This window comes from Lagopus muta, chromosome 1, assembly GCF_023343835.1.
Source record: "Lagopus muta isolate bLagMut1 chromosome 1, bLagMut1 primary, whole genome shotgun sequence".
NCBI classification, from domain to species: Eukaryota; Metazoa; Chordata; class Aves; order Galliformes; family Phasianidae; genus Lagopus; species Lagopus muta.
Genome location: NC_064433.1, coordinates 174,172,447 through 174,186,034, shown reverse-complemented (window position 1 = coordinate 174,186,034; position 13,588 = coordinate 174,172,447). Strand labels below are relative to the sequence as shown.

Here is a 13,588-nt window from a genome sequence, read left to right as displayed (position 1 = left end):
AGACAGACTGTGAGCTTTTGTTCTGTTGTTGTTGCTGGCAGGTAGTAGAAATACTTAACTATGCATGTGCATTTGCAGTATCTGCTTTTGTGTATTAAGACTAATAGACTGATTTGGGGAACCTTTCAACACCACAGACACACCACACTTCAAGAGTATGTCCCATAACATAGCAGAATGTGGTAGGAGAAATCTGGTTCACTGCAGTCAGATAGACCTCTTGTTGCCATAAACTGAGTTAGAATTTCACAGGGACGTTGAGGTACGCACACAGGGAACCGTCCGCCCTGCTCGGCAATAAGAGCTGCGCTCGGTGCCCGCGGACTCGTTCGGGTGCAGGGGCGATATATGGCCACGAGGGGGCGCTCCCGCCGCGCCCAGCCTCGCGCTACCGGGGAAGCTGCACAGCTGCGCTGAGAGCACGGCCGGCACCGGGGCAGCGACTTCAGCCAGCTCTGGCTCCTGCCGGAGAGATTTTTCTTCTTTTCTTCTGTCTTTCCTTTTCCTTTTCCTTTTCCTTTTCCTTTTCCTTTTCCTTTTCCTTTTCCTTTTTTTCCTTTTTTTCCTTTTTTTCCTTTTCCTTTTCCTTTTCCTTTTCCTTTTCCTTTTCCTTTTTCTTCTTTTCCTTTCCTATTTCCTTTTCTTTCCACAAGAACTATTGCATATACAGTAGAAATTTCTGCAAAAGTGCTTCTTTTTGGAGGGATATCACACCAGAACCTGTTAACCATTTCTAATTGATTCAGTGTAAATGCCAGCAGAGGTTTTGCTGGTTGGTAACTTGTTGGCTTAACGCTTCCCTGGTCTTTCCAAATCTAAAAAACCTCCTCACAACATCCGAGGAAGGAAAAATTGCGTTGCTCAATCTGCCTCAGGACACTGCTGCCAAGGCAGCCTGTTCCAGCACAGTTTATCACATGCAGCAGAGAAGACTTGGTCCACAAATTAATTTTCCACCTTTTTAGTTTTTCTCTGCCCTGCCTTTTCAGGCCCCAGATGAAAACAGCTGCAAGGAAGCCATTCCACTTTCTTACACATTCTTTTATACCCTGTGAGTCCCCAGCCACCATTTCCAAGAACTTCTCCTCTGTCTTGTTATGTAGTAACAAATTTTTTGATATCATTTATTATGCCTATTATGCAATTATGCCTTTTTTAATGGTAATGTATTTCTTCTTAGAGGAGGATAGTTAACTCTGTCTATGCCTCATTGCAGCCAGCTTATAAATTGTGCAGAAATTTTAACAAACCATAATTGAGATGGATGAAGATTTCACATCAGCGCCGGGGATGTGTTTTATACCTCTCTGTCAGAGTACAAGGCAGAACCTTTTCCAACAGAACACATAGCTGGCAGTCAGGAGAGCTACTCCTGCTTTTTTCCTGATTACCTATAGATATGTTTGCTTTTGTGCCTTACAAAGTAAGCTAATTGATGACATGAAGTGCAGGCACACATCTCACAACATTGTTACACATCCAGCTTTGCTGTCTGCTTCTGCCATTAAGTTTCTTGAAGACTGTTATCCAAACCATACTCTGTGATTGGTGTTTCGGTTTCATCATTCTTTTAAGCCAGAATGAATCACAATCCAGTTTGATTTATATATTTTTATCGGGTTCCAGATTTTCTAATTCTATACTTGTCTTCCTGCAAATGCGAGACTTGCTGTATCTCTGGGAATCAGTTGCATTTAGTGCAGGATTATGCCTGTTTATGAATAACCCAAACTCCTATTGCTGTTTTAGACTTCTTTTATAGTTACTGACTCGCCCAAACATCATATTACTCCTTAATTTATAATCTGCTTTATAATCAATACCTCTTTGAGTCTTCAGTTTGTGTCAGTAACTCAAGGCTTTAATCTGAGAATAGTTACCACCTTAGCACGAAGCAAATGCTGAAGACTGAAGTTGTCCTGCCTCTTCTGGTTTGTGGTTACCTAGGCTTGGGCGAGGAAGAACTGCAGGGCTGTATTCAAATTCTTATTTGCCTTTCATTTCATTAAGAAAACTTTCTATCTACCCACCATCTGGGTTGCAGATAAAAGTTCAGCTCTAACAGCTGAACTGTTCTTTCACTTGTTACTGTTCATTTTGTCTGCTTTGCATGGGACTAGCTGGGTCAGTGACAGCCCTTCCACCCTGCAGAATAGCTTCAGATCTCCTGGATCTTGGTCCCACATTGAATTATCTGCAGTCACTCAGCAAGCTCATGCTTGCAGGGAGCCCCCTGAAACCCACAGCTTATGCCACTCCAGCCATTCACAATCAGTTCACAAAGAGTAACTGGGACTGCTGAGGATACTCCCTTTTTTTTTTTAAATTGGCTGAAAAGTCACTATAAATGCCTGAAAGGAGGGCACCAAGAGGTCAGAGCCAGGCCCTGCTCAGAGGTGCACAGTTCCGGGACCAGAGGCCATGGGCACAAACTGGCACACAGGCCCTTTGAACACCAGAAGCACTGTTGTGCTGTGCAGGTGACGGAGCGCTGGCACAGGCTCCCCAGAGGCAGTGGAGTTTCCTCCCTGGAGATCTTCCAAAACCACCTGGACACGGCTCTGGGTACCTTGCTCTGGGTGTCCCTGATGGAGCAGGGCTGGGCCAGGTGGCCTCCAGAGCTCCCTTCTCATTTCAGCCATCCTGTGATTCTGTGAAGGGATAATTCTTTGGGTAAAAGAAGCACAGCAGCAATGCTGCCACAGAAGTTCTCCACTAATCACCAAGTGGTGCTGAGCTGTCCTTCTTCTTGAATATCCTCTACAGGATGTTTGCTCACGGGGATGGCACATATTTATGCCATTAACAAGCTGGATACACAACATTGAAGTAAAGCAAACAGACGTGTCTCAGCTAATGACATAAGTAAGTTTGCTTTAACTCTTTTTTTTTTTAAAGTACTCTGTGTTTAAGTACTCCAGGCTCATTACCTGACACACTCCAGCACTTCTACCAACATTAGTGGAATTACTGCTTTCCTGCAAGCAAGAGCTACTTTATTTAAGTACTGAATGTTAAAGCTATGACATTTCCAGCGCCTCATCAACAGTGAGAAAAGGATCTGCCCAAAAGAGAAATGAAAACAGAACACTGCAGAAAGTGAAATGATATCACTTGTCATCCCACTGTTGTAAAACTTCTCTTTTAAATGAAAACAAGTTTCCATAGCAGGCTGCAGTACACTGTCTTTCTCTTTCTGGACAGCACGTGAGGGAGTGAACAGGGACAGCCTGAAGGGCGGGTGGGGGAAGGACAGACAGGAGAGAGAGCTAAAGAGAATGGTTTTGCTACAAAACATGAAAAGGAAAAAATGTCTCAACTGATTTTTGGTTCCTACGTTCCTTTTGAAACTGTGAGATCATTGGGATAAAACAATACTTGTCTGCTGCTATACAAAACTGGAACTGCTTTCTGCCTCTATTGGTTACCCATTCCCACTCTTCCATATTTCTGTATTTTTGCCCTGTAAATATTTTACTTTCCAATTTCGATTCCATCAATGTCTGCTGTATGTTTTCATCCCTTCCTTTTGCAATGAACACTTCTATGAAAATTTTCAGAAAAACTAGCTCAACATAATGACCCAAAGTAGTTTTTCATTTAAGAGTACATAATCTTGCATATTACTAAGCTTATGCCATGAACTTCAGTATATTTCAATAGCTGCATTTTGAGAAATGCAGGAACAACAGAAGAGGAAGCTTGGATTCAGCTCTGTGTGCTATACTATTTTGGGGTCCTAACAGGAAGAGATGTAGAAGGGGATGCTGTGGAAAGATGAGATGCCTGCAGCTCTGCTTCACTGAGCAGCATGCACTGATGCACTGCTGGGCATACTGGCTTCTCAATAGCTGGAAATTTGGGGAATGTGAGAAATATTTTTTGAGAAGATAGGAAAAAGTAAATGGGGCCAAACCTCAAAATAAACAAAACACCAAAAGCTTTAAACCACATTCACTTGTATCAGCATATAATCCTTTCTCACCTTCAGGAATCATCACTTCAGAAATTATGCCTTATCCTCTGATTCATGAAATACACACTGATAGATGACCATGAAAACATGTTTTGCTGGGCACAACTATGTTTCCCTGAGTAAGCAGACCACTTACCAGCCTTTTCCAGCATTTACAGCTGGAGAAATCTTGCACCAACATTTTTGCATGCTTCAGAAAAGAGATTATAGTTAGAATCAAACTGGATTCTCCCTGCGGTGCTGACTGATTTAATTTCTCTGTTTGCAGTGGGGCTCAGCACCTGAGCATGCTCTGAATTGCTCACCAGATGGATGCCAGAGAGCAGAAGGTTGACTGCTGGGATATGGACAAATCCTGCTGGCTGCTGGGTCCTTCTGCTGGGACTCAAATGCATTCTGCTGGGTCTCACCCATTTTGAAGGTTCCCCTTAAAAAGGGAGAATGTGCTGTCCTATCTCATGGTTTTTGGGTTCTCTGCCACACAGAAGGAATAGATGCTTTTCTGTTCTACAAAGGTTTTTTTGACATTATTGTTCCAGGAGTTTTGTGCAATCAGATACAGCATAATCTAATCCAGAGCCTGTTAACGCCTGAGTTTGCAGCCTTTGCTCATACAAAACTTCCTCTCACTTGTCAGCCATGCTGAGATCTTAACAGCTCAGAGCTTTGTTTCTCTCAGGTGCCCTGAAATTGCATAAAACTCCATGAGCAGCTCTCACTAGCAGCGGGTGCAACACGAATAAAGGGGACAGGAGCAGTTGCTAAAGGAAAGATTCCTCTGGTGAGAAAGGTCACTGAAAGTCCCTGTGTGTCACAGAAGTTCTCTTGTGAAACATGAAGCTGTATTACTGCCTCAGTTCCCATCCATCCTCCCACCTCATCCACTAATGCTGTACGTTAGATAATATTATCATTAACTACAAGCTCTTGTTTAGGATAACCAGAAAACATTAAGAAGATGAGGAACTGGAGTAGTGCTTTTAATATATATATATATCTGTATTTACATATATATTGTACTGAATTTGTTATTTTCTAAAGTTCTTGGGATTACATTCCTTGCTGCTGGGTATTACTTATTTCAGCAAAAAAAAAGAACAGACAAGATGCTTTTTTTGTCTTGAATTTTTTGCAGTTCTGAGTGCATAATTCACAGGGAGACCCGATGCGTTCATTCTGTACATACTGGGCAGATTCTCCTCCAGAAGTTACTGCAGTTTGGCTTTCCTTTTGCTGGGTAAGTGTTGCAATTTCTGATGGTTATGGTTCATCATGCAGACACAGGCTATGCGTTCACCCAAATTAGGGCTTAGCTCTAGACAATACATGGATTTTTACAGGTAATACACCCATCTTTAGCAAATTACACATAATTCATTAAATGCTTAACAGCTTTCCATCAGAATTTCTTTTAAAGAGAAGAGATTCATAGAGCCAGCAATTCTCAGGACATCTGCTGTGAGTTCCATCCGTCTTTTCAAACCCTATCCAGCTTGCATGTCCCAAAGTAATTGGTTTCTTCCCTGTATCTGCTGGCCTTAACAGAAGTACTGCTTCCTCCCTATATCCCTGTATTGACTAAGTAATATCTCAACACAGTGCAACAGTCCTCCCCAGTCCTTCAGCTCTTCTCACTCCTGAGAGCTGTCTCAGCCATGCTTTGGTCTGTTCTCCACCGAGGCCTTCAGGAACTACCATTTCCCAAAAGCTACTTGTTTTTGTTTATTCTTTTACACTGCCAGCAAGAGTAGAACAGCTCAGTCAAGAAGAAAACAGAGAAATCCATCTTTGAGTGCTACTACTTAATAATAGTATCAGTAATCATGCAAAGCAGGAGATCATAAAATACTTATTTTCATTTTACTCCACCTTCCTTGCAATACCTCATGTAGACTGTGAGACATGAATGAATAACATCTAAGACTTGCTCTTTGAAGTAAATACTACTCCTGTATATAGAGATGAAAATGGACCTTAAATAACTTTCCCAGGAATGCATCAGAACAGAGAAAACCAGAAAACAAAACAAAACAAAACACTTTTTTTCTTGGCCCTGGATTTTGAATCAGCAAGATCATGTTTGATAGGAGCAAGCCATTTATTTTAAAGACAGAGAAAAATAGTTGGAGGCAACTGAGATAAAAGACGCTGTTATTTTCTTTTCTCTTAACAGTTGAGGTGTTGGCAGAATTTCTCTCCAAAAAAGCAGAGATACTTTCTAGATATTAATACCACACCTTCTATTTAGGTTGTTCAACAACAAAGCCTGCTGAGATACAGATGCAAATTTCAACACATCTCACTCAAAGATTATTTACCTAGAAAACTGTAGGTATATTGTTTAGAGTGAGCATGTCAAGCTGGTATTAATACTTCTGTATCAGGAATACAAAAAAAAACGCACTACATTTAGATACGTTTTGCTCTGAGCATGAAATGCATCAGGACGAGAGCCAGGCTGGGAGATCAGAGAGATGGAACAGAGAGGAGGACACAGAAGAAAAGCAGGATGGAAAATAAAAGATGCAGGAGAAAAGGAATGTATAGGAAGCCAGGGGAGAAAGAAAGGCAAGATATGATGGGATGCAGCGAGAGGTTGGAACACGGGGAGGAAAGGATTGGAGGAGCGGGTTGGGGAAACCTTACCTGGTAGGCACAGCAGACACACTGCCATACTGCTGATGCCCTGCTGTCCCCAGCCCCAGTGTGTGGGACCAGCCATGCAGGTGGTGTCTTCAGGGCACACGTCACTGCCCGCAGCGAAACCACTTCTTCAAAAGCCAGAACCGCAGTCTTGAGCCTGAAGGAAACGGCTGTGTGCCAGAGAGCTGAGGGGCCTCTTCTGGGCTGAGGGATATTTCCAGTGGCGGTAAGAGCTCTGCCCCTGTGGCAGCTGGCCTTCTGCCAGACAGGGGAAGCGGCTGCCCGACCTGGGGACTCGTGTCAAGAGAGGGTGTGTGGTGGTGGCCTGGATCTGTGCTTACCTCACAGGGAACAGAGAACTAGCGCTGCCTGCAGGAAGGCTCAAATTGAGCTCCGGATGCTCGGAGGACATGGCCAGGGGATAAAAAATAAAGGCCTCTGGGGTCACACACAGACACAGGCCTCCAGGGATACAGCCATGAGTGGCTGCTGGTCCCTACTCTGCCTCCCCCAGTGCACAGCTCTTCAGCATCTGCCTTCTTGTTGCTTATTGTTTGTTGGCATGCAGAGGGTCCAACCAGTCCACTTCAGCTGGAGTTACTCTTCACTGGTTTGTTACTGGATCTGTCCCTTCAGAGGGGCAGTCAGACTCTTTGCTGACTGTCACATCCATACATTGTGTCCCCCTGGATCCACTTCTATGGGCTAAGCTGTTGCATTGCCTCCAGCTTGCTACTCCCTCAGTGGCAGTATTTTTACTTGCTAGGGACTAAAAAATCATTCTGCATTTGTATGGGAACTGGAAATAAACAATCCTTGCCCAGAAAGCTTGCAAGTAAGAAAATAAACTCAATGTCAATAAAGTGTTCTTAGAAACCTGCCAGAGATTACATCTTGAATGGATTTGGTTGGTATTGATACTTGGAAAGGAAATAGCTTCTTTGGCATAAGAGAAGATTAAATAAAAATGTAGATGGACCAGAGCTAGACAGGTATATTGCACATAAAAAAGATCATAGAAAAAATCCCACAGATAATTGCAGAAGTGGAGGAAAAGTCATTGAGGCTAGCACTGTTAATGGAGTTGAGCACATAGCCTCTCATAAAACTGCCTAAGAAATACAGATTGAGGCAATAAATTTATGCCTGGTGCTGAAGACAAGTTTGTATTTGATGCAGTGCTTTGCATCAAAGGAGTTGAAGTGCTGTGAAAACTAGGGAGGGATACATCAGCAAAGGTGTAAAAACCGAGAAAGGAAGAATAGGACTCCATAGGTCTCAGAGAAATGATTTTAAAAAGAGAAATACAATGCTGTGAACAAGTTCTTAATATGTTTTTGCTTTCCTGAATGGCAGATGACCTTTGCTTTGTGCAGACACAGCATGGATGAGGTTGGAAGACACCTCTGAGAGATCATCTAGTTCAACCCCTTCCCAAAGAACAGCCAGCTAGAACTGGTTGCCTTGGGCCACGTGCAGTTTGGAAAAACTTTTTCCAAGGATGGAGACTCCATAACTTCTCCAAGCAACCTATTCCAACGTTCAACCACCTGCACAGCACAGAAGTGCTTCCTGGTGCTTAGGAGGACCTCCTGTGTTTCAGCTTGTGCCTGTTGTTTCTTGTCCTGGAACCGGGCACAACAGAAAAGAGCCTGACTCAATCTTCTTGCTCTCCCCCATCAGATATTTGTACACACTGATAAGATCCCCACTGAGCTCTCTATTTTTCAAGCCAAGCAATTCCAGCCTTTTCACTTCTATCTCATCAGTCAAATATCCTAAACTTGTGCATCGTCCCCCATGTGATGCGAATCATCTTTAAGACCCTTTACTGAACATGCTCCAGTAGGTTCATGTCTCTTCTGTTTTTTACGTCCCTTTCAATACATCTACATACAGCTTTTGCCTTCAGAAATTGGTTTGCAGACAGTTTGTTCTTCTGAAACTACCTGAAATCTGCCCCAGTCATTTACTGCTAGTGCCCAGTGGGTGGCAAGATGATGACCTGACTGAACACCTCTATGTGTGCCAAGGGAGTGGGTGCCTGTCCATTATTACAAAATTTGCAAGTGGGTAAAGAGCTTTATTTTCTCTTCCACCTGATGTATTCACTGGAAGCTACTGAGATTTCATTAAATATATTTTGCTTTTCTGTAGCTTAGATGCAAACTGGCATTAACTTTCCTAATCGGAAAGCATCACAATCTTCAAAGAAAAGCAACACAAGTCTTATGGGATATAGGTAAGGGAACTGGGATTGTTTAGCCTGGAGAAAATGAGGCTCAGAGACCTTATCGCTCCCTACAACTGCATGAAAGGAGGACTTAGCAAAGTGGGGGTCGGCCTATTCTCCCAGGTGACAGCAAGAGGACAAGAGGAAATGGCCTCAAATTGTGCCATTGGAGGCTCAGGTTGGATATTAGGAAAAATTTCTTCTCATAGTGGCGAGGTACTGGAATAGGCTGCCCAGGCAGGTGGTGGAGTCACCATCTCTGGAGGTTTTTAAGAGATGTGTGGATATGGCACAGAGGGATTAAAGGGCCTGGTGGGGATGGGTTGATGGTTGGAGTAGATGATCTCAGTGATCTTCTCCAACCTTAATGAATCTGTGATTCTATGATTAAGTATCAGAATCTGTTGCTGGTGATGTAGCTGATCTGATAACAGAAATCAAAACACGTACGTTGTTTTCAGTTTAAAAGCTTTTGTGGAAGATGTCAGCAACTAGGACAGGACCGTTCATATCTGTTGGATGTACCCAAAATAAATGCATAAAATCCAGTGTATTTATTTAATTTTAAACACTTCAGACTGCAAGCAGGGGAAGTTCAAAAAATGCCATATGCATGTAAATGACCATTGAGCATTCCTTTGAGTCAGCATTTCTCTTCTTTGTCCCCTTGTGGTTGTTACCAAGGATTTTATCCATGTTATGTCACACTACGGCTGGCCTTCACTGCAACAGTCAGATAAAGCCAGCTCCTGTGGGAGTTGCCAGAAGGTAGGAAACTCCCTAGCTAAACCATAAGGCTGGATTACCAGCACTAAGCTAATGTTTTATTGCTTGTATTAATATGAACTCTAGCCTAAGGCTAGACCTCCCCCCATACGTAATTGACATACATGTTAGCATACATTATTACTGTGGGTGTAAGAAGGAACACTTCAAGGTCAGCTCCTGACTTGCTACTTGATTTGAATTCAAAACTTCACTGAGTTGGAATGAATTTTTTTTTGCATGTGAATGGGAATCTGGTCAGGAGCAACATTAGGTTTCTTCCATGTACTGATGGTAAAGCCAACTACCCCATCAGGGACCCATTGGAACTGCTACCGCAGCCTGGTTCATTCAGTCCAACATCCTGTCTATTAGTCAGCTGCAAACGCTTCAAAGGAAGATTAAAAAAAAAATAAAAAAAAATTTGTGGATGAATCCTCTCAAGAGTGGCAATTTCCCTAAGAATTCAGACACCAGTTGGTTTATATCCTGAGTTATTGGGCTTTATTACTTAAAAAACAAAACAAACCAAAAAAAACAACAAACCATCACCATCACCAACAACAAATGAAAAACAAATGCTAAATTCCTTTCAGTATCACTGTGGGCTCTGATTATACTTACATTTTCATAAATTTTGCTAACTTTTTTTTTTTTTTTTTTCCTAATGATATACTATGAGACTTGAAAGGCTGAAGTTACATTATGCAAAACCATTTTTAAAAAAACACTTCCTTTGATGTATTTCAGTAACATTAAGGAAGGGCAGTTTTTTAAGCAGAGATAGTATCTCCTAATAGACTTACTCGTAGTGTTAAAAAAAACACAACACAATAGTGCTCAGGCATTGTTTTCCCTACTACTTGGTAGGTTTAACAAGATGCCTGCCAACAAAACTTGTCTTGCCCATGCCTTAGAAAAATAAATGAATAAATAAATATCACAGCTAGTATAACTCTATCACTCAAAAAGTACTGTCATTCATTTCTATTATCTAATGCAAGCCTGAACTTCAGGATCTGTTTCCACATGATTTACTAAACATGTTAATTTTGAGTCAACACAAAGAGAAAATTGTCACTCTCAATAGTGGGCAGTGCTTTCTCAACACAGTTTCTGATGCTAAGAAAGAGCTATTTGGCACATGCAACTTGATTTGGCTGGGGAAAAGAACTCTTGGCAGGGCTTTCCTTCCCAAGGATTTCCTTTTTTATACCCCTGCCCCCCATCTATTTTTAATCTCATAATGTTTTGTTCTCTCTCTCATAAAAGCTCTGTCATTTGGCTGTGCCCGTATATATGCATACAGGAGTATTTTCCCATTTCTGGGTCAAAAAGCACGCTGCAGTTACGACTTGACTACAAACTGGGACAAGGCCCAGGGGCATTTATCTGTTTTTCCTTTGTCTTTCTCCCTGGATATTGTGCAAAATAAATCTGGGTATGTGACAGAGACAGAAGCTGCAGTGTTCTCCATAGAGGTACCAGCTTCAATACAGGGGACTTAGCTTTGTGAAAAGAATGGTAGCATCATCAATTGCTACACAGCAGGAACGCCCAGTGGGCTGCACAAAGCAGTGCAGTTCAAGTTCAAAGATACTGAATGGCTCATGGGACACCTTGCAGTCCTGGCTAGCCACTGGGAACAGGCAGTGGAAATAAAACTGGATGGGAACACATGATCATGAATAATAAGAAGGTGTCAGGGTCCCAATGGCCACAGGTCAGTCTTCAGTCCCAGTCCTTAACAGAAATGACAGATGGGAAACATGAGTTTGCCAGAGCCACAGAAAGAGGCTCATGCCATCCTCCACCTCCTTCCACTATTGGCTTTGTTGGCAAAAAAAAACCAAACAACCAAACAACAAAGGTTGCTTCCAAACTGACCTGTTGTTCACTGGGAGTTTGGTGATCACTAACACCAGCAAGGGTGGAGGAGAATCCAAAGCCCCATGGCATCATACAGTGTGCCTCATTGCTATCTGTGCACTCCAGCTGGCAGGGTCATGTGCCACAGCCCACTTCAATATCTCAGCTCTTTCTGCATCCAGGGTGGATGTTTCCAACCTGAACTACAGCACGGAGGCAGAAATAATGTATGTTGTGTGTTCACAAGCCCATTAACCTCAGCGTGTACGCAGCTGTACACAAATGCATGGATCAGCAAAAGAGCTGTGGGAAAAGCAGATTCACAAGAAACACAGGTTAGAATACACTTCAGCAATGGGAGTGGCTACACAATTGAAGCCTTTGCTTGGAAGAACTCATTTCATGCTCAACCAGTTCACCCAGAAAAGGTATTTCCCTACATGTATCATGAAATCTCTTCTAGGATAACTTGATACCATTAGATCCACAGCAGTAAAGCTCTGGATAAAAGATTCACAGTGCTCGGGAAACCTCTGAGTGAAAACTGAGATTTTTGTTCTCCCTTTATTAACATTTTTCTGCCACCCTCCCAGCCTTCTCAGATACATGCATAACTAGTCTACTCAGTCTGATCTTTTTGAAGGGAAGAGGATTTTTTTCCCAGAGGACATCATCCCTGGAAAAAGGGCCAATACACAGACTGCTGATAACAGGACTTCTGCAGGTGCAGTTGGGCTCCTCTCGTTCCCCACACCTGGCATTCCCTGAGCACTGGTTCTCCTAACGCCCATTCTCCTCCATGAACCCATATGATCCAAAGGCCTCTCCCATATGAAAGCTGTCCCCTACTCTTTTTCTTCCCAAGGCACGGATGAGTAGGATAAAAGAAAGAAAACAACGCAATTCCAGACCCTCTCTTTCCTCACTGCAGGAGCTGAAGGAAGTGTCATCCACAGCCCCAACAGCTTCCCAGCAACCAAGCCTGGGACTTTGCTCCTCAGAGGCATAACTCTAATGACGCGGTTTGAGTGACACGCAACTAAGGACTGCTGCAAGCACCACAGCAGGAGCTGCTAGGAATGCCTCTGATTTGTGTGCTAAAGCCAACTGCTTTTTATTACCTAAAGAGGTGCAAGTTCTGACCATTGCATTCCCCATGTCTGAGGAGCTCACGAGGGCTCCCCCCACGTGTATCTACTGTGGTTGGTATCTGGGCTCCTCCTGAGAGACATTAAAAGAGAAGCCAATAGGGTATTTCCACTGTTTTGCCTATTTTCCTATATTTGCAGGAGCATAGCATGCATGGAACCTCTGTCCCATAGTTGGGAGGCAAGAAGGCTGAAATCTGGTGAACGGCAGAGAGCTGACAGACTTCATATTGTTCTCTTTGGATGTTGGGCTGGCAGCAGAGCTCTGACTCCTGTCACCGTCTCAATTTTCTGCCCAATTTTCACTTTTGGCACAACAACTGCTGTACTTCACAGCTGGTTTGTAAGCTGGAGGAGTCCTTCTGACTGCGAGAACTGACTGAGATTCCATCTTAACACACGGCTCCTTCCCGAAGCCCTTAAAGACTTCTTCTGAGGGAGAAAGGTTCAGATAGGTTTCAGCACAACGCTGAAAAGCTCACTCCGTATATTTTTGCTAATTTCTCTCCACCGAATCTGTCAGAGCACCCCGGAGACAGACCCTGGGTAATTTTTTCCCTCAGAAAAGACACAAGGCGCTCCCGATCCCACACTCGGTGCTTTCCATACCCAACTGCTGCCAAGCGCGCTTCAGAACGCGACGCTTTCCCTCCCCAAACCCCGCTTGGCTGAACGCACCAGCAACGCGACTGAGGAAAACCTGCGAGCATCCCGAGAGACTGTGCAGGCGACACAGCGGAGCCTCGCAGAGCACGAGCGCTGCTCGGGGAAAGAGCACTTCTCAAAAGCAGCACAGCCGCAGGGACTCCCTTCAGGCAGAGGGGAGCCCCGGTGCGCCGTGAGGGGCGGGAAGCAGCGCGCCGGGGCCGGCTGACGGCCGTGCGGCACCCACCGCCCCGAGGCGGCCACCGCTGCCCCCGCGCCCCGACCGGCGGCGGCAGTTCCCAGAATGCC

General features: G+C 43.8%; 2 protein-coding genes across 7 annotated transcripts in view; one reads left to right on the top strand and one right to left on the bottom strand.

The window, feature by feature from the left end:
• FLT3 (fms related receptor tyrosine kinase 3) overlaps positions 1–13,555 on the bottom strand; it is a 38,712-nt gene extending 25,157 nt beyond the window's left edge. For all 5 annotated transcript variants that reach the window (XR_007374596.1, XM_048933653.1, XM_048933655.1 and 2 more), the window contains exon 1: positions 6,623–13,555. Coding sequence is in view for 4 of the 5 variants with exons in the window: in XM_048933653.1 (XP_048789610.1) it covers positions 6,623–6,698 (76 nt within the window). In the remaining variant the exon portion in view is untranslated. The remainder of the gene's footprint in view (positions 1–6,622) is intronic.
• LOC125688121 (proteasome maturation protein) overlaps positions 1–13,588 on the top strand; it is a 383,306-nt gene that overhangs the window by 146,737 nt on the left and 222,981 nt on the right. The gene's annotated exons all lie outside the window — the stretch shown is intronic.